Source organism: Thamnophis elegans, chromosome 11, assembly GCF_009769535.1.
Source record: "Thamnophis elegans isolate rThaEle1 chromosome 11, rThaEle1.pri, whole genome shotgun sequence".
Classification (NCBI taxonomy): Eukaryota; Metazoa; Chordata; class Lepidosauria; order Squamata; family Colubridae; genus Thamnophis; species Thamnophis elegans.
The window spans coordinates 69,942,817-69,964,571 of record NC_045551.1 but is presented as its reverse complement, the minus strand read 5'-3'; the positions used below and the strand labels follow the sequence as shown (position 1 = coordinate 69,964,571).

The 21,755-nt window shown below is 45.1% G+C and overlaps 1 protein-coding gene across 1 annotated transcript; it reads right to left on the bottom strand.

The window, feature by feature from the left end:
- Positions 1-752: 752 nt before the first annotated feature.
- Positions 753-20,480, bottom strand: MAEA (macrophage erythroblast attacher). Its single transcript, XM_032226516.1, has 9 exons — positions 20,360-20,480; positions 14,013-14,195; positions 11,473-11,676; positions 8,856-8,978; positions 6,405-6,481; positions 4,599-4,707; positions 3,310-3,443; positions 2,474-2,669; positions 753-1,092 (listed from the first exon to the last, which is right to left on the bottom strand). The coding sequence occupies exons 1-9, from the start codon at positions 20,426-20,428 to the stop codon at positions 997-999; spliced, it is 1,191 nt and encodes a 396-aa protein (XP_032082407.1). The 5' UTR covers positions 20,429-20,480; the 3' UTR covers positions 753-996.
- Positions 20,481-21,755: the final 1,275 nt, after the last annotated feature.

The window sequence follows — 21,755 nt, the reverse complement described above, 5'->3', positions numbered from 1 at the left end:
TCCCATGTTACCAGTTCTGTGTTTATGCAATTTTAAAAAGATTCTTAAAGTTATCTAGGACAGAATGTCTCAACCGTGGGAATTGGAAGTCAGGTGGACTTCCATTCCCAGAACTCCCCAGCCAGCTCTACTGGATGGGGAATTCTGGGAGTTGAAGTCCACCCATCTTCCAGTCCCCAAGGTTGAGAAAAACTGAATTGTAGAGATTTCAGAGACGACAACAAACCCTTCTCTATCTTTTCTATCTTGTGTTAGCAACCATCCAGCATCGATTCCAGGGACTGCCCCCCTTTTAAAGGCTGCGTGAAAGACGGTACCAAACAAAGTGTTCGCTAAGAGTGTGTTTTTGCACAGCTGGGCGCGTGCTTCCAGTTGGTGTGACACCAGCACACATCGGAAAGGGGAAAGGCGTGTGCAGCACACGGGTCCCGGAGGGCCAGGAGTGACACGCATCGGGAAGCTGAAACCAGCCCTCTGATGCGCCTGTTACAGGTTTGCATATTGAGTCCCTTCGAGTCAAAAAATATTTCACACACAAGTAGAAACGGGGGATATGCAAAACTCAAGTGAGAACTGTCTCCCCCACCCCCCTTGTGAGATCTAAAGTTAATTCTCTCCCTCTCTCTCTCTTGTGTGAAATGATCTGTTTTGAGTAAGCTGCTTCCACTGGATGAGTATTTGAGGAAAAAAAAAAATCCCAATCGTGGTTACAAAAATCCAAACATTCAAAATTTGTTCCCTCCGAGTGCAACTTTTCTTTTAAACTTTAGTCGCACTTCCTGGCTTTTTGTCAGAGTGTGTTATGCTTTTCGCCCACGGATCTTTGGTCACAAGGAAAAAAATTGCCACCAACGAAGTCTCCATTTCCCACCCCGTCCCTCCCGAGTGGCAGCTTCCTTTGCCGCGGCGAACTCCCCGAGATCTTTTTTACAGGGCATGGCTAGAATAAATTGTGTCAAAAATCCAGTGGCACTTCATTTGCGCGCGAGAGGGGCTTTACATAATGTAGACTTTCTCGGCTTGGGAGAAACTGAAGACCTCTTTGGTTCTCGGGCAAACGACTCTGTCATCCTGGCGAACAGAAAGCAAGGACTGGAACGAAAGACAGGAGAAAGGTCAGGGATGAACCACAATCATCTTCCACTACAGGGTGTATGGGTTATGGGATCCGGTTCAATGTTTTAGGAAATAGAACCATAAGCGCCATAATGAATACTCTCCCTCCCTCCCTCTCCCTTCTCTCTCCTCTCGTTTATCTCTTTCTTTCTCTCGCTCCTCCTCTCCTCTCTCTCCCTCCTCCTCTCTCTCTCTCCCTTTTCTATCTATCTATCTATCCATCCATCCATCCATCTACTAATCTATCATGTCTGTCTGTTTATCCTATCATCCATCCATCTATCTCCCCACCCACCCACCCATCATCCCCCCTCTCTCCATCTATTATCTATCTATCTATCTATCTATCTATCTATCTATCTATCTATCTATCTATCTATCTATCTATCTATCTATCTATCTATCTATCTATCTACTATCTATCTATCTACATCTCTTATCTATCTATCTATCTATCTATCTATCTATCTATCTATCTATCTATCTATCATCTATCTATCTATCTATCTATCTATCTTTCGATCGATCTATCTTTTGATCGATCTATCTTTCTATCGATCTATCTTTCTATCTATCTTTCTATCTATCTATCTATCTATCTATCTATCTATCTATCTATCTATCTATCTATCTATCTATCTATCATCTATCTATCTATCTATCTCAGTGTTTCTCAACCTTGTCAACTTGAAGCTGTCTGGACTCCAACTCCCAGAATTCCCCAGCCAGCGAATGCTGGCTGGGGAATTCTGGGAGTTGAAGTCCAGACAGCTTCAAGTTGACAAGGTTGAGAAACACTGTTCTATCTATCTATCTATCTATCTATCTATCTATCTATCTATCTATCTATCTATCTATCTATCTATCTATCTATCTATCTATCTATCATTCCCCCCCCCCCTCTCCATCCATTATCTATCTTACGACTGTGACGGATGCTAACTGAGACAGTTGTGAGTTTTGCCCATTTTACGACCCTTCAGGCCCTGGTTGTTAAGTGAATCACATGGTCATTAAGTGAATGTGGCTTCCCTATTGTCAGGAGGTTGCAAAAGGGGATCGTGTAACCCTGGGACGCTGCAACCGTCACAAATATGAGTCAGTTGCCAAGCATCTGAATTTTGATCACATGTCCACGGGGATGTTGCAACAGCCCTGTGTGTGAGAAGTGGTCCTAAGACCCTTTTAAAAAAACTTTGGTCACTAAATGAACCATTGTAAGTCGAGGACTACCTGTATGGACACAGCTTCTTATGTTTTTTTCTGCCTTTTACCGACCGTTCTATTAAAACGTGGTGAGTTTACTAGCTGGTGCAGGCCAAGGCCTGAATTCGGAGAGTCCTAAGCCACAACTCACATTGTATCCGTAGACGTATCCGTTGGGAAGCATCATGGGGGGGTTATTCTCGTTCATCACATCTCCTGAAATCTTGCAGACTAGCCGGGAGTTGGCACAATGGGCCATTGGCAGGGGCTGAGCCAGCTTATTTAACGATTTGCTACAGACTGGGCAGTCAGGGTTTTTGGAAGTGCCATCCTCTTTATAACATTGTCTGTTTGAAAACAAGTTAAGGAATAATAATAATAATAACAGGACAAATATTTAAAACGATAACACAAATAATAGCAATAGCAGTTAGACTTATATACCACTTCATAGGGCTTTCAGCCCTCTCTAAGCGGTTTACAGAGTCAGCATTATTGTCCCCAACAACAATCCGGGTCCTCGGAAGGATGGAAGGCTGAGTCAACCCTGAGCCGGTGAGATTTGAACAGCCAAACTGCAGAACTGCAGTCAGCTGAAGTAGCCTGCAGTGCTGCATTTAACCACTGCGCCACCTCGGCTCTATACAGTTGTCACAGATAACTCCAGGGCTAATATGAAAGAAACGTTTGGAATTTTGACGGAGCGCTTGACAAGGAAACCTAATCTTCCCATTCATCGCAAAGACGAAAGGCTGCATTTTTCACATTCTAGTCTGGTTTTTTTTTTCTCTGTGTGGAATGCAAAAAGCACGAAAGGCATTCGCTTGGATGATTGCCTAAATTAAAGGCAGCTATATTATCAGTACCTATTGGCCAAACGGGAGCTTAGGAAAGATGCAGCCTGTTTTTGGGGTGGTTGGGGGGGGTGGTTGGGAGGGACATGGCGTACTTTTTTTTAAAGACCGAAGAATACGCGTGGAAGGATACGGTGTTTTTATGGCGGAAAGCCCAGCCTGGAGTGTTATGGTGAAAACAGAGTTATTCCCCAGCTGATGCAACCTGTAGTTATCGTATCTAAACTGCTGGATTAGCATCCTCCACCGAGCCGGGTCAAGGAGATCCTGGGAAGGAGAACACACAGAAAGCAGAAGGGACAGTCAGTGCAGTTTCACACCATTAATGTATACATTATGTATGGGTAGTCCTTGAGTTACGGCCACGACCGGGCCCAAATTTTACATTGCTAAGGGGGACAGCTGTTAAGAGAGTTTGCCCTGTTTTATGACCTTTCTTGCCACAGGTGAATCATTGTCTTTGTTAACAAGTCACCTGATCCCCCTTTTGCCACCTTTCTGATAAGCAAAGTCTACGGGGAAGCCAGCTTCACTTAATAACCGTGTTCCTAACTTACCATCTGCAGTGATTCACTTAACAGCTGCCATCAAGGACGGTCATAAAGCAGGGCAAAATTCACTTAACCAATGTTTCACTCAGCAACAGAAATTCTGGGCTCAATGGTGGCCATAGGCCCATAACCGTTATTGTGAACTGGATTAATATGAATGATACCCAAAACCAACCCTGTTCACACACAATATGGATGCATATTTTATATTTTTATATATATATATATATATTTATATATATATTTTAAAAAATGGTGGTCACAGGTCGAGGGCTGCCTGTATCTAAACAGCTATGGATGCCCAATTTGATTGCAGATCTAATGCAGATCTGAGCAGGCTTATGAATGGAATGGAATAGAACAGAACAGAATAATATTCTTTATTGGCCAAGAGTGATTGGACAGACAAGGGATTGGTCTCGGGTGCAGAAGCTTTCAGTGTAAATATAAAAAATACGTGATAAATCACGATCAGAGATGGTAAAAATGCACCTATCGCAAATCATAAGATACAACACTTAAGGGAGAGTCACAAGATGCTAAATAAGCAATCGACATAAATCATACTAGGACGCTAACAAAACAATATAAATCGTTAAGATACAAGCACCAAAGTTATTGTCCTAAGACGCCGATAGTCAAACTTCTTAAAAATCAAATCAAATAAACTCAACTTCTCAGTGGCCATTGTGAAAAACCGATTTTCACACAAAGAATCTGCTAAAACCCACGAGCAGATTGAACCCCGGTCTCGGTTTGAACGAGAGAGGCCGGCGTGCATCCTTTGGCACTCTTCATTGGCTGACCACCTTCAGCTCTACTGACCTGCCACTCCCCCCACCCCAAGATTGAAGGGAAAGCAGCAGCCTACCTTGTAAGGGGAGATATGAGTATCCGAAGGAAAGGCTAACATCCCCATCACCTGCCGCACCTCGTCTAGCTGGCTCCCCTCAGCCTGGCTGAAATGTTTCCGTGCGTGCCTGGAATTCAAGAAGGGAGAGAACAGGGTTTCCTTCCCAAGCCTCCTTTGCTCCCACAGATGCCTGGTCTGTTTTGTTCATTTTAAAATGGAAGCCACGTTCGTCTTAGGAACTCTGGGAGCAAATATCCCTTCTGGTACGAATTGATTTTATTCTCCGGAATAAAATTGGTCTTATTCTTCAGAGCACACCTCCTGCTTTATGTTGTTATAATAATGTATATTTTGTTTTTTTGTAAATTTGACCTTCCTTCCTTCCCTTTATTACTGATTGGAAATCCCTTAAAGCCTTAGCTTTAATCTTAATTTTGTACTGGGGCATTGTAGGCTGCTCAGAGTTAGTTGCCTGAACAATCTATAACATCCTGTAAGTGTGCAAATAAATAATTGCTCCTGTATAGAGTCGTACACTCCCCCGTCTCCCCTAATCCCTTATGGGTCAACATTAAGTTTGACTGCTAATGCCTGTAACCTCAGAGTCTACTTAGATCAGGCCAAAACTCCATCTAATGTACCCGAGAATGGCAACCACATAGATGCGTTCAGGAAACTCCACAGGCCCAAAGAGTAATGGAATCGAATCCCACGTTCATATTTGCAACCTCTTAAGAGCCATCTAAATTGATAGCGGCAACCACATCCGATGGCACAATTCCCAGTGAAGAAATACTTCCTTTCCTCGATCGTGACTCTCTGTCAGCTTCTACAAGTGTTGTCACTGGGATACGTCTTCCTTTACTGCTTCCTCTCTAAGCTAAGAAACTCCAGAGTTCGTAGGGACTCCTCAAATTTTATGGGTCTTCTCTGCAATTTTTCCCCCCAGCGCGCAATATCCATTTTGGGAGAACAACAAGAATGGTGGTATCACACCGTAGGTTTATACAATATCAAGATTACATTGGCATTTCTATTTTCAGCTGTTTCCCAAATGATTTCTGGGATGGCACAGGACTGTCTGTCTCCAATGGTATCTGACCGATCGGTTCCATCTGGCAAGATAGCCGCTTCCAGGTTCCATCCAATAAACAATGGCATCTACTTGGATCCTGGCAGCGTGCCCTTCTCTGCTGCAGCGGCTGCCAGCTGGAATGAGAGTCTCCCTAAAATTAAAATGGCTCTCCCTCTGAAGGGGTCTCAGAGTCTTCTTCCAGGTCCTTGAAGAGGATCATCAATGTCCCTTCCTCTTTTTCCTTCTTTCCTTCCCTCCCTCCCTCTATTGCTGACTGGAAATCCTTTAAAACCATTTTGCATAAAACAGGGGGGGGGGGAAGAACTTTTGATTTGTGGTTTTGACAGCGAGAAACCATCAGAAAATACAATCATTAGATAATAGTAAATAGGGGGGAGGGGTTGTAACCACAGAGTAAAAGATAATTTTGTAATGGGGCCCTATTTGTATTTGAGGCAAAGGAACCTGAAAGGCTATTTCTTTTTTTCTTTTTACATTTGTCTTTTCCCCCCTTTCGTTCTTTCTTTCTTTCTTTCTTTCTTTTCTTTCTTCCTTTTTTTACTTTGTAAGTAATTTTTGTTACTTTTTATAGAACTTTGGTACAAGTGTGCATGGAAATCCCTCCTGAAGAAAACATAACTGCTTTCGGTAACCGTTATGAAAGAGCAGAAGCGTCATGAGGAGGCAGCATCCTTTAAAAATCACCTTTCAGGCGGGGCTTTTCTGTGTGCACCTGAGTTGCCTCTTACCTGACAGCATCCAGTCTCTTGTTCTGTCGAATAAGTTCTATGAACTCCTGGATCCTTAGACTGAACTCCAGGCAACTCTAAATGAAACAGAAAGCAAACCAACCTGTGATTTTATTGATGTTTACTTGGATAACTTACCCGAAAACCAAGAGAACATCCGAATATATTCAGAACCAGTATCGAAGTTAATGCCATGAAATTTAATTACACAATTTGATATGTTGCATCATAATCAAATTTCTTTTTTCAGAAAAAATATTTATGCATCCACGCTGAGAACTCTTTTTTTGAAACGTTATTACAAAAAGTTCTACTTTCACAAATTTATTCACTTGAGAGGAGCCGAGGTGGCGCAGTGGTTAGAGTGCAGCACTGCAGGCTACTTCAGCTGACTGCTAACTGCAGTTCAGAGGTTCAAATCTTTACCGGCTCAGGGTTGACTCAGCCTTCCATCCTTCCGAGGTGGGTAAAATGAGGACCCGGATTGTTGGGGGCGATATGCTGACTCTGTAAACCGCTTAGAGAGGGCTGGAAGTCCTATGAAGCGGTATATAAGTCTAACTGCTATTGCTATTGCTACTTTTTCTGTTTCAGCCTCCATCAGAAATGTTATCCATCCATCCATCTTCACTGAATAATTCTCTCAGAATAGCAATAGCAGTTAGACTTATATACCGCTTCATAGGGCTTTCAGCCCTCTCTAAGCGGTTTACAGAGTCAGCATATCGCCCTCAACAACAATCCGGGTCCTCATTTCACCAACCTCGGAAGGATGGAAGGCTGAGGGAAGGAGGAAAGAAGGGAGGGAGGAGGGAAGGAAGGAAGGAAGGAAGGAAGGAAGGAAGGACGGAAGGAAGGAAGGAAGGGCAATAGCACTTTATATACCACTTCACAGGGCTTTCAGCCCTCTCTAAGCGGTTTACAGAGTCAGCATATCACCCCCAAAAATCCGGGTCCTCATTTCACCCACCTCGGAAGGATGGAAGGCTGAGTCAACCCTGAGCCGGTGAGATTTGAACAGCCGAACTGCAGAACTGCAGTCAGCTGAAGTAGCCTGCAGTGCTGCATTTAACCACTGTGCCACCTCGGCTCTCTTCAAACAGAAATTACTTCTAATCTGTTCCTACTATAACTTGTTTATCACATTTTTTTTTTAAAAAAAAACCCCGATTTATCTTTTAAGAAAGCCAAAGACGTTTGACGTCTTAGCCAAACTCCAAGAGTGGGACTGAAGGGATAAGGTTTATTTGAAAGAGTAACTTCAAATGACTCGTTTTATTCACATGGATCACTTTTACAACACTTAAGATGCCAAAATTCTCCCTTAGGGGATCCTCACTTATCCTGGCCACTCTTTCATTCGGTGCCACTGAATGTGTGATCCTTACGGCCAGTCCTCACAGTTCCGGCTGTCGCAATGCCTTTTTCCACCCGGGGATCAAAATCTGGGCACTTAGCAACTGGCGGCACTCTTTGGCGGCATGTCAGAGATTAAGTCATTACACTTCCCACACGCAGTTGCACTTATGTTCTTGTAAAGCAGGTTTTTGCCCCTCACATGACGTAGAACTCGTGGGCTTTGGAGGTGGAGAGAGAGAGAGAGAGACACGGATCAAGGCTCACTTTATCTGGCCTTCACCTCTGCCCTGCATTCCCTAAGGCAGTGGTTCCCAAACTTGGCAACTTTAAGACTTGTGGACTTCAACTCCCAGAATTCTCCAGCCAGCTCTGCTGAGTTGAAGTCCACAAGTCTTAAAGTTGCCAAGTTTGGGTACCACTGCCCTAAGGAGCCAAAGCCAGCCAGCCTCTCTCGGCTTCAGCCTCCTTGCCCACAAAACCAAATTAACGGGGCCGCTGAGAGACGGATATCCTCAGAGCAAACGAATAGCAAGGTCACCTTCTTTTCAGCGCCCTTGTAACATTGGTTGGTCACTAAATGGACTATTGTAAGTCAAGGACTACATTAGGTTAACTTCCAGCTGAAGGATGTTATTTTCTTCAACAGAGAACACAGAGTTATCCTACTATCCTATTTGACTAAAGGTCTTACGTTGAACAGGTTGCCCGTCTTCCTCCCTCCTACGCCTATACGATGCTCTTTGCGTTTTCAAAATAAACACACATATTCTGTCTTTAATTCTGACTGAATTGTGAGTCGCCCTGAGTCCCCTTCGGGGAAAAGGGCAGCATAGAAATATAATAAATCCAAATCCATCCAAATCTTTAAAAATATTCATCTTCCCCTTAGTTATAATTTAGTAAGCATAACCCACAATAGATTCAGAATAATAAAAGTTCATTCGCAATACTTTGGCTTGAGTGTTCTATTTATATCTCCTGTTTTGCTATACAAAGCTTCTGAAACAAACACCTTGATTGACACCTGTCACCTCCCCTCATTTTGCCACATTCAAGCACATGACCAACAAAACCAACATTCTCCGTTATTACCTTCATTTTCCTGAGCCTAGACTTGTTATCGTGACACCAAGCTAAACAAGTCATGGTTTCTTGCCTTTCCAAGGATTCCTCTACTTCTTTGGCGGTTAGGAACATCTCAATATTGACCAAGTCCTAGGAAAGCGGGAAAGCACAATTATTCACCCGAGAATCTCCGTCACTTACGGTCCCGGGAACATCACGAGAGGACCAAGGGCTTTTTGATCAGAACGGAAACCCGAGGACCCATAAAAGGGGAATATTTGTAGCTCAGTATGGCAAATGGAAGGAGGGCATGTGAGAGAGGGGAGAGTACAGGAGCCGAGGTGGCGCAGTGGTTAAATGCAGCACTGCAGGCTACTTCAGCTGACGGCAGTTCTGCAGTTCGGCTGTTCAAATCTCACCGGCTGAAGGTTGACTCAGCCTTCCATCCTTCCGAGGTGGGTGAAATGAGGACCCAGACTGTGGGGGCAATATGCTGACTCTGTATAAACCGCTTAGAGAGGGCTGAAAGCCCTATGAAGCGGTATATAAGTCTAACTGCTATTGCTACGGTGTCCTTCAAAGGTTATATTGGAGACGCCATCATGGATTGGCTGGAAATGTCAAGGCTTATTGGAGGTTTGGGCCACCTTGAGAGTAAATGCCCAAAGGCCTCCAAAGCTTTGACTTTCACAAGAAAGAAATTTCACAGCTCCCATTTCCCAAGAGCGCAGGCGATGAAGGAAAGCTCCAATATTGAACACTAGAATATAATATTTGCTAATATTCACAAATCAGCGGGCTCAGCATTTTTAGACTCTGGGGCGGCTTTTTAACTTCGCAACCCTGGAAAACGCTCTGCAAACAGAGATGGTTGACGAGACGGCTCAACCCGAAGCAGAGGGCTCCCGTAGAACTAAGAATAAGCGGCCATAAAGAGGAGCTCCTGCAATTTACAGTTGATTGCTTCCTGGCACATCCCAACTGCCTTGGGTATAGGACTGTCTACAAACATATAATCCTGGTATTCCCAGGGAGCAAGGTGCTAGTCCCTTTCCTTTCCACAATAACAACAGCGCTGTTTTCAGCTGTGGGGTTATTTTCCTGCTCTCCCTCACACCACCTTCTTACTCGCCCATCGATCTTGAATGTCCGGCCCTTAATTGGAAGGACGGGAAGAGACAGGGCCAGAGACATTTGAGGGGGAGGGACAAAATGGGGGGTGGTGGTCCTAAGAGGTTGTGGAAATGTAATGAATGGAGCAATATTGTTATGGGAGAAAACGGGGCCATTACTGAAAAGATTCCCAGGACTGGAGAAGGATAACATGAGAAAAGGACTGAGAGTAACTCTGCCTTAATTATATAGTTATACGTTGAATCGGAGAATTGTCTGAACGGGCTTTCAAGGTTTCTATTATAATACCCTCTTGCTGATAAAAGACCTTTCCAGAAACCCAAGAGGGTTCCTGTTTCCTGCAGCTGCGTTCCTCGAGAGGCTTGGCAGATAAAAATTAAAAAGATGTAGCCGTTTATTATTCCTGTGTTAAACAAAGGGGAAACAAAGGGCTCTGTGTTCTCCCAGGAAGGACCTCCGTTAGGAAGAAATCTTAGAATCGTTTTGGGGCCGGGGGGGGGGGGGGGGATCCAAGTGATCTTTGTACAATTCCAACCAGCAAATGCATGTATAACCCACTTGAGAGATGGTATCCGGCTGCAGGGACTAAAATATTGCCTCTGCCTGCATTCTTTTAGCTCTGGTGACTAAGCCAAGATTATAAATTGCACATTAGAATTCCATTTGAGTGAATAAGTTAAACATAACAGGAAATGAAGAGCTGTTTTCTGACTGCCCAGAATTAATTTGCCCGGGGCCAATGTTCTGCTGCAAATGTTATTTGCTATTACATCTGTTCAGAACATGGGGGAAAAACCTGAACCCAAAACAGATCAACTTTCAAAGAAAAACTGTGGCGTGTTAAAGGGGGGGAAAAAATCCTTTATTCCACATACGCTCCGTGTGGGAAGGAGGATCTTCCAATAAACCCAATTTTTAAAATGATTATTCTGAGCTACGGAAAATATTAGGACGAACCAATTAAGCAAGCTGAATCAACGGATAAAATTCACTGTACGGGATGAGAGAGTATATGTCATTCTAAAAATAATACAAATAAGCTGATTCCAGCCAAACATCAAAATAGGCTTCATACGCAGGAAAACAAATTGTACAGAAGGAACGAGAAAAGGACTTTGTTAAAAAGTTATCTGAGCACCACAGTGTACAAAATAAAATAAAATAAAAAGGATTTCAAGATAGGCCAGCTATCACTTCCTGCCACCTCATCTCGGGGTACAGATGGGAATTTTGCACACTTGCTGTTCAGTATAAAAACTTCCTTGAGCTTAGAAACCATTTAAAGAAAAAAACCTTAAAGGCATTCTTGCTGTTTTCAGGCAGCATCTAATATAGCTCTTCTATGACTGGTGGACTTCAACTCCCAGAATCCCTGAGTCAGCAACTCAGGAATTCTGGGAGTTGAAGTCCACCAGTCATAAAGGGGCCAGGCATGACACCCCCCCCCCCCACATCTCTGTAATAGAACCAGGTGACCACAACCGCCTGTCTTTCAACCGAGTATACCCACCTCAATGCCGCTCTGCCTGGCTAATTTCACCGCGGTGTTGTAATAGCCGCACCGCAGGAGGTGTTCCACCATCATCCGGTCCATCCGTTTTTTCTTCCACATGTTGGCAGCTGCTGGCTGGTCGCTGCTGTGTTCTTTAAGATGCTCGATCCTGCGTTTGCATAGTTTCGCGCTCTCGTCTTCGGCCTGGATCGATTCTACTGCCTGCAGGAGGAAAAATGGGCGGCTTTCAGTCCGATCTGAGGGCAGACATTTCTACTCCAGGCTCAAAAGAGCCAGGGATGCTTGCAAAGGGAAGGGAGCAAGGTACCGCTTGTACTCCGAATCAGCCATATAAAATCTAGCCTAGATTGAGAAAGGCTATAGTTACAGAAAGCATAGTCCAGGGGTTCTCAACCTTGGCAACTAAGAGGAGTGGACTTCGACTCCCAGAATTCCCCAGGCTGCCTGGGGAATTCTGGGAGTTGCAGTCCATTCCTCTTAAAAGTTGCTGTGGTTGAGACGCACTGTTAAATCGAACAACATCCTGGCCGTTTCTGCCTTCATTTTCTGAACATTTCTTTATGCCTATGCTTGCAGCAGTGAAGGCATAGGAAAAATCAATTGCTCTGCACATGAGGTGCAAACATTTCGTAGGGAAGCTAAGAATTCTGGCCTAATGCAGATTACTCTAGTAATCAATACCTTTCTACTTGGCTCCTTTGCCCTCTCATTCCCCCAGTCACAGAACACTCACTGGGCTTGTGTGCAGGAGGAAAACAGTTGCACCCTCCCCCATCTCACACCACCATTGAAATCTGCTGTTTAATCCAGAATGAATATGGGTGCCGAAGAATGTTCTGCCTTAAAGCAAGTACAGGAAGGGTGAGGGGTTTTCTGACTGATGAAAGATACATATAAATCCATGCTTATTTTAACCGTTAAGTCATTAGAAAGTGCATTTTAGTCTTCTAAAGCAAAATAACCCTGTGATTTCAAATCACTTTTGCTTCTATCACTGAAGGAGAATATTTGTAAGTCAGGGTTGAAATGGGGGGATCCTGAGCTTGCTTGTTTTCTTGCAGATGTTTGTTTATTTATTTATGAAATTTATATGCCGCCCAATCCCGAAGGACTCCGGGCGGCTTACAAAAAAAAAGAGGGGGAAAAAAAACCCGGTTTAAAATCACACCACCACATACATTCATTCTGTTTCAACTACCCTAACTAGGTAACAATAGCAATAGCGCTTAGGACTTACATACCGCTTCACAGAGCTTTCCAGCCCCTCTCTAAGAGGTTTATAGAGTCAGCCTGTTGCCCCCAGCAATCAGGGTCCTCGTTTTACCGACCTCGCAAGGACGGAAGGCCGAGTCGACCTTGATCCAGGTGAGATTCGAACTGCCAAATTGCAGCCAGCAGAAGCAGCCTGCAGTACCGCACTCTAACCACTGAGCCACCATGTTAGCGGTAGGTAACATCATCAGTGCTAGTAAGGAATGCGGTTGGTTCGCGGTCAGCTTATAAATTGACAAGAAACATCACTTCTTTACTAGCACTGATGCTGTTACCTAGCTAGCGCCATAAAACGTCTGCAAGAAAGGAAGCTCAGCCAGCACTAAAGGACCCCTCACTTTTATCACGGGAAGTCTTCAAAAGATTGGACAACTGTTTGCCTGGGACAGAATAAGGTCTCCTGCCTTGGGCAGGGGGTTGGACTAGAAGACCTCCAAGGTCCCTTCCAGCCCCAGGATTTATCTAGGAAATCCAAAATGGTTCCTTCTTCTTCTACATGGCCTTTCCTAGATCCAAAGACAAAAGGGGAAAAAAGTACTCCGTTCACTGTGGCTAACACCTTAAAGAAGGGCCCGCTTTTCCTAAGCTCACACAATAACAACACAATCCCAGGAAAACACATCTTTGTGCATAAGGGGCCTCCCCAGCAAACATACCACTTCCTTAACCATTTGCTTAAAGCAGCCAAGGGGCTCTGCAAATGCCCCCCGTTTTTCAGACTGAAGGTGCATGATTCACGCCCGTGTACCTTAATCCCAGAGGAACGTCTAAGCCTTCCCCTAGTGAGGAGGGTCCCTCCAGCAAGGAATTCTTTTCCCATTATAGGCAGTGCCAACAAACAGCGATTTGTTAAGAAATAAAACAAAGTCGAAGTTATGTGAATTCCCTGAGTGTCACTGCAGATCTGGCAAGATTTTGCTGATTCTTAAAATGTTTTTTTTTTAAGGTTTGTTTTTTCAAACAAAAAATCCTGTAAACTCAGGGAACTTTGCAGACATGAAACCTCTGATCTCAAACAAGATCCAGCACTTTGCAAATCGCTTGCTGCTTCTTGCTAAAAAGTTAACTCTGATTGCTGTTAGTTGAAGGGCTGGATTCCTTCACTGAGCAGTCACCCAAAATCAATTGCAATAAAGACATATTGTGTCCAAAACAAGGATTCTTCTCGCCTTGGAATGTGAAAACATAATAAACTCCCAGATGAAGATAGAACTGGGAAAAAATCACAAAGCTCAAGCAAACGAAATGAGGCAGGAGAACGTTACCTTCCGTTTCAGGACGCTGAGTTTTTCCACCACTCCGTCCAGGAGACTGACCACCGAGTCCACAGCTGGACAGCTGCTCAGGGTCTTCTCCAGCTCTGCCACGACCATGGTCACGTGGCTGGTTTCTCGGTCAATGTTTTTCTGAGCAGCCCGGAACCGTTTGTTCAACGTTTCGTAAGGTACCTTCAAAAACAAACAACCTTTTGTTGTTTACAGAAAACGCTTCTCCTAACTTGGTTTGTTATCTTTTGACGGGCAAATTGAGATTCCACTAACTTCTTTAAAGCATGAATAGATATGCCACTTTCCAGCAGAAACAGCATAAGAGTTATTAAGTTACTTGTAATTCTGTTCGGGCTCACCCAGATACTACACATCTGTTTATGTTGGAAAGAGTAAGGATTAGAGAGAGTGCCTTGGCACTGGCATCTGTGTTCTAGATATTCCAGTTATTATCTCAGTGTTTCTCAACCTTGGCCACTTGAAGATGTCCGGACTTCAACTTCCAGAATTCCCCAGCCAGCATTCGCTGGCTGGGGAATTCTGGGAGTTGAAGTCCGGACATCTTCAAATAGCCAAGGTTGAGAAACACTGTATTATCTGAAATTGGCAGATAATAGAAAATGAGAAAACTAACTCCTTACCTCTAGCCTCACTGGCTTAAAACGCTTATCAAAATAGAAATCCAGGTTTTTGTCACCGGGAAGGTGGGGGAATCAGTAGCAACAGCCCCCACCCCCCTCCCCAGGTACTCAATTTATGTTTTTATATAAACAGTATTTTTGAAGCTACAAGGAAAAGGCGAGTCAGGTTTTCCCAGGAGCCTGTGAACTGAAACGGAATACTCTTCCTGTCCATTTAATGAATGCCCTGGGTAAATGAAACGGGGGAAACCCCCAACCCCCTTCACATACCAAAATATAAGACAACACCTGCTGCCAGATCCTTTCTCCCAGGGTAAAAAAATAATAAATCATCATCATGCCTCAGAATTTTGAAGTTTATTTAACCTGGCCTGCCTTGGCATCATAATGGGATGATGTTACATCAAGACAGAGGTTACATCAAGACAGACATGTTTGATGGAAGGGAAGCGTAATTGCACTGAATTGTATCTCATTAGTTTACACTGAGCTTGATTAAAGATCCAGTTAGATGAGAAGACACAGCAGGACTACAGGACTTCTCCTGCAAAATGTTTGCCAATTGGGCAGAGGGACCCAGATGTTACTGTCAACCAGTTTGTTTACACACACACACACTCACCTACATAAAACCACAGATAGGATATTACTTACTGGAGGTGAATAAAGCAAGGCACTATTTAAAAATCTAACCCACGAATGTATGTATGTATGAAAAAGCCCCACGGTATCCATAAGCTTGCTTATAGCCAAATTAATTCTTGGGGTTAAAGTAAGAATCTTATCCCTGGTGTATGTATCTAGGCAGGTGTCTGTGTGTGTACGCACACACACACACACACTCCTACTAAATATAAATTGACAGTTTCCAGAGACATTGATAGCTTTCCATTAGCCTTCTTTCTAATGGCGTAATGCAGCATAGCCTTTGATTATTTTAACAGACTTTGTATTATGCCTTAGGAAAGAATATATAGTAGGTCATCCAGAGACCTCAGGCTGAAGGAACTTTAATCCATGTCCTTTTCTATGCACTTCAGAGAAACCATTCGGTGTTTAAAAAGGTTTCAAATATTTGGGATTCCATCGCACAAATCGTAAGAATTGCGTTTCACCCTCAGCTGCATTACAACTGAAATAGGGATAAAGACTCTTATGTAACTTGTGGGATTTTTTTAAAAAGCAAATCTATTTTAACCTGCTTCTTTTCTACTGATACTTGAATTTTGTTTACGGAGATATATTAATGCTGGGAGCCATTTTGAGTGTTTTGTTTCTTTTAGAAAATGAAGACTCAAAGTGTAATGACTACCAATAGTAATTCAGAAATAAGTCCCATGTTTTCTTTTTTTATATATATATTATCTAATTTCTGGACAGTTCTCATGTACGAAATTCCTGGAGTAACGTATCAAAAAAAAAATCAAAATTAAAAGATAAATACAGCCACTAGAAAGCCAACAAAATGTATGACAACCACATTTATGTACTCCTTCCTGGGTTTCTGAGTATACAGTGGGATGTTTACAGTCTGTCTGATTGCATGCCTAAATAAAGAGAAAGTTCATTTTGTATAAACAGGAATGTTACTATAATTAAGAAAAAAACAAACTAAGAAGTTTCAATCCTTTGTTGTTTCTTGAACTTCATATTCTCATCCCAAAGGCCACAATAGTTAGAAACAGGTAATTTCCGATTGTAAATATTATTCACACCCTCAAATCATCTGAAGAAAAATATTAAAGACACTTATCTGCATTCAATATTCTAAAAATCAGTCACTGCTGGAGTTATGAATAACGATCAAGAGATTTAAAAATCTATTTCACACTTCTCTTCCTACTGTGTGGAGTAAACAGGCTATACAGGATTGTCAAAAATGAAAGGGGAAGCACAGGCTTGAGTGGCGGGGGGGGGGGGAATCGGCATTTTTCAATGTTTATATGAATACGAAAAAAGTTGCAATTTCCTTGGCATATTTTACTTGATGACATTAATCCTTCCCAGCTGTATTGTGCATCTGCATGGTGGTTTGTGCGCTGTCTTTGCTTAGGGATGCAAAAACCAGTCCTGCCTCTGCAGAATTTGATTAGTTCCAACGTGGTTCATATTATTTCAAGAGGCAAATCAGCAGGAATTGAGATAGTCATCTCTCACCCCCCTCCCCTCTCACCACCACCCACTGTTGCTACCCAAACTCCACTTCCTTCCATATCCCACCCCCTTCTAAGGGTGGGCTTTTTACTCAATCGGAAGGCTGGTAGTTTAGATCAGTGTTTCTCAACCTTGGCGACTTTAAGTCCTGTGGACTTCAACTCCCAGAATCCCCCAGCCAGCTATGCTGGCTGGGGGATTCTGGGAGTTGAAGTCCACAGGACTTAAAGTCGCCATGGTTGAGAAACACTGGTTTAGATATACCTGAATGGTCTCGTATGCTGAAAAGGAGCCCAAATGCAACATGGTTTAGAATAATATTTGATTTTTTTTTTAAACCATTCCTTCCTTTCTCATCTCATCTCTGCTTTCGGGGCTTTTTATTCCTAACAATTCCATTCTTAATCAACTGAAGCTTGGAACCCCAAAGTTTGCATCTGGAACATCAGTACTATAGGTGACTGCCATGCAACTCGGTTTTAGAAGGCTTCTCCAGCTTCTAAACACGTTTAAATCTTATGCGTGGCTTCTGGGGAGGGGCCTTCAGCTGTAAAATGTCCTTTGAAAGAGAGGGCCGTCACAACCTGCTAATTCTGCAGACTGTTTTGTGGATCTGAAGCCATCAAAGGTATCATTAAAATCAGCCTTGGAAGGTGAAGGTTATTGGGCTGCAGAAATCCCATCATTATCATTTGAATTATCTGGCTGTGACCTTCAGCAGAGGCACTAATGGTTTCCAGAGCAGTCATTTCAGAGCCTCCAGGCGCTCCCTCAACTGAGGAGTGATTCCCAGGTGAAATGGGGCACCTGGGATTTAGAAGGCAGGCATGCTGATCACAGGTTTCCTGTCCCGTGAAAACACCAAGGAAATGCCCCCAAGACCTTTTCAGACCAGGCACCCCCCTCTCAATCTTGGTCTATAATTTCAAAAATGACAAGGGGAGGGGAGCTGCTGTATCCTGGAATTCCACTCTGGAAGTTCTTGTCCACAGAGGGGGGCAATCCCCCTCCCCCCAAAGAAAATGCCGTCCTTTCACCCAGGAGATGCAAAATCTGAAATAACTTCACTTGGATCTTCACGGAGAGCCAAGTTGGTGCTCCTCACAACCTGGGGAGGCCACATCTAAAACACTTGAGTCCAGTATGGGTCCCCATGATTTTAAAAAAGACATTGAGACCCTGGAAAGCGTGCAGAGAGAAGGGATCTGGAAAGGGGGGGGGGCTAAACCACCTGATGAAAGGCTGAGGGAATTAGGAACACCTGGCCTATTGAAGAAGAGGCTAGAGGTGACAGGATAGTTGTCTTCCAAGCACTTTGAGGGGCTGTCACAGGGAAGAAAGGGGTGGGCTTATTCTCCAAAGCACCCGAGGGAGCAGTGGGTGGGGGCTTGTTAAAAGGAGAGTGAACCTGGAAGTAAAGGGAATTTTTCTGACAGTTAGAACAATTCGTCAATGGGACAGTTTGCCTCCTGGAGTTGTGAATGCTCCATCCCTGGAGATTTTGAAGAAGACACTGGACCATCATTTGTCTGAAATGGTCTAGGTCAGGATCTCCTGCTTGAGCAGGGGGTTGGACTAGAAGTCCCCTTTCAAATATTACTCTATAATTATGTTAACCAGTGGAACTGCTTGCTTCCAGAAGATGTGGGTGCTCCATCATTGGAGGTTTTTAAGAAGGGACTGGACAGCCATTTGTCCACAATGGTATGAGGTCTCCTGCTTGAGCAGGGGGTTGGACTAGAAGACCTCTGAAGCCCCTTCCAGTCCTATGGTTGTATGATCTATGTCAGTGGTTCCCAAACTTGGCAACTTTAAGACTTGTGGACTTCAACTCCCAGAATTCTCCAGCCAGCTCTTCTGGGAGTTGAAGTCCACAAGTCTTAAAGTTGCCAGGTTTGGGAACCACTGATCTATGTTAAGGCACCAAGCTAGGGGCCAGAAGACTGAGAGCTGTAGTCCCGTCTTCTGCATAAAGCCAGGGAGGTGACCTTGGACCAGCCGCACTCTCTCAGCCCTGGGAAGGAGGCAATGGCAGGCCACTTGCCAAGGAAAGGAGAGGCACCAGCCCAGGTGGTCAGCAATGAGTCAAAGGCAACCCCCCCCCGCCCCAAAAAGCATGGCTGAGTCTAAGAGCACTGTGGCAAAGTCAACTACAGGTAATCCTCATCTTACGACTGTAATTGATCCCCAAATTTTTCTTGCTAAGAGAGACATTTGTTAAGTGAGCTTTGCCCCACTTTACGATTTTTCTTGCCACAGTTATTAAGTCAATTACTGGAAATAATTAGTCACCTGGTTAGTAAGTGAATCTGGCTTCCATGTTGATTTTGCTTGTCAGAAGGTCGCAAAAAGGGATCAAGTGACCCTGGGACCATTATAAGTATGAGTCGGTTGCCAAGGGTCTGGATTTTGATCACGTGAGCACCGGTGTGGAAAACCACAGTGTGGAAAAAAGTCACTTTTTTCAGTGCCGTTGTGACTTCGAACGACTACTAAGCGAACTGTTGTTACCTTCATTATTTCATAATTCTGAGCATTAATATTTACTTTTAAACTTTTTTTTTTTTTTGCTTCGGCTCAGATGTCACTGCGAGCCTCCCAGAGTTTCCACCCGATGCGAAGATGGGCGGCCAGTAAATTTTAACACTAAACAAACAACTAAAAGGAGTTACAGGTAATCCTCGACTTACAACACATCATTCAGCGACCATTCGAAGTCACATCATCATTGAAAAAAAGCAACGGCCATTTTTCACACTTAACGACCGTCGCCGCATCTCCCGTTGGTCCTATAATGCGTGTTCAGACTCTTGGCTCCCTGAACTCATATTTATGGCCGTCACGTGATCGACCCCCTTTGGCGACTTTCCGACGAGCGAAGTCAAAGGGGTGGAGGGAAGTGAGAGCCGGATTCGCTTAACGACCGTTGACTCGCTTAGCAGCCGTGGCCAGAAAGGTCGTTAAAAGGGGAGCAAAAGCCTCGTGGAACCAAGGTCTGGCTGAGCAACGGGGGGGGGCGGGGGGTCTGGGGGGGCCCCCTCCCTACCTGGTGGTCGTAGGTCGAGGACTCACTCGTCTGGGAGGGAGGGGCGACTTCTAGCCCCGCCCCCATCAGCTGGAGGGTCCTTGGGCCCTTCTCCCCCCCCCTCTCTCGGCCCACCTCACAGGGTTGTTGCTATGGGGAAGGGGGGGAGCATTACAAGGGCCAGTTTTTGTGTTAATTCTCCATTTGGAAAAAGGAAATCGTGGGGGGGGGGGCGGTGAAGATCCGAAACTCCCCTCAAAAGACCCTCCAGGGCGGCGCCCCCTCCCTTCCCGGGACCCCCCCATCATTTCCCCCCTCCTCCTGGGCGGGGAGACACCCCCCCCCCATTTCGGGCTCCGGCCTGGAGGGAGGAAGCCGCCTCGCCCTGCCTTCCCCACAAAGGCCATGTCGGCGGCGGGGGGGGGGGCGCTTAAAGGGGGGGGGGCTGCGAAGGAAGAGCCTGAGGAGGGGGAGGGTCCCGCCTGAGGGGGGAAGAGGAGGAGGAGGGGGCGAGGGGGACCCACCTTGAGCGTGGGGTACTCCTGCACCTTCAGCGTCATGGAGAGCTGAGCCGCCGACTCCTGCACCGCCATCTTGGACCCGCCGCCGCCGCGGCAACAGCGCCGCTTCCGGCCTCTCCCGGCAGCCCCCGCGGCCGTCGAGAGACGCTTCCGGCCCCGCCCCGCCGCTCCCTCCTCACGCCCCGCCCTGCCGCGCCTGCGCGCTCCCGCCCATGACAGGAGGACGCCTCAGTCGCGAGCAGAGAGGATTGACGGAGCTTCCCCGAGTCCTTTCCCTCCTCTTTCCCCCGCTCCCTCCCCACTCCTTTCTTTCTCCGTTTGGGGGAACCTGCCGGCCAATGGGAAGGGCCGTTGGAGGAGGAGCGGCCGAGGGATCGTCGCGTGATTGGAAAAGAGAAGGGAAGGGCGGGGTTTAAAGCCCTTCGGGGGCGCGGCTCTGGCTCGGACCGAACCACTTCACGAAGAGCGAAGGGGGGGGGGGCAGACTCTTCCCTTCTCCCAGGTGGAGCCTGGAGAGAGTGGGCGTGGCTCAGGGACGGATGGCATAGGCGGATTTTTCGACTTTGCAAAAAGAAAGATCGAGGGAGATCCCGCCGCTCTGCGGGGAATCGGTCGTTTCTGTGCCTAAATCTGGCTTCCTCCAGCACGCATAGCCTGCATCTCCGGTCTATTTTTTTTCCTCCTGCTTTGCAGGTTCCCCCCTCCCACCCTGCTTTTGCACAAATTTGTGCTTGCCAGGTAGTCCTCGCTTTACGACCTAGGTTGACCCCAAAATTTATGTTGCTAAGTGAGGCGGGTGGATGTTTTGCCCGTTTTATGACTTTTCTTGCTGCAGTTGTTAAGTGAGTAGCCAGTCGTTAAGTGAATCCGGCTTCCCTGTTGACTTTGCGGTTGCAAAAGGGGATGCTGACCCTGGGACACTGCGACCTTCACGAATGTGAATCAGTTTCCAAGCCTCTGAATTTTGATCATGTGACAGAGATGCTGCAATGGACATAAGTGTGAAAAATAGATAGATAGATAGATAGATAGATAGATAGATAGATAGATAGATAGATAGATAGATAGATAATATGGATGTGTGGAGACAAGATGGACTAAGAAATAAATACATGGGCTCTATCAGTCCTTGACTTATGACCACAAAACTTTTCCTGCTAAGTGAGACAGTTCTTAAGTGAGTTTTACCCCCATTTGATGACCTTCCTTACCAGGGTTGTTAAGTGAATCACTGCAGTTGTTAAGTGGATGGACCAACAGACTGTGGTGCTTTTCCTTACACAGAAAGTCCTCGGTTTACGATTTAGCTAAAACTTCCACTGCAAAGCCAGGTTAAGTGAGTTTTGCCCCATTTCTTTCATGCCACAGTTGTTAAGTGAATTTACTAGAAGAATTCTAG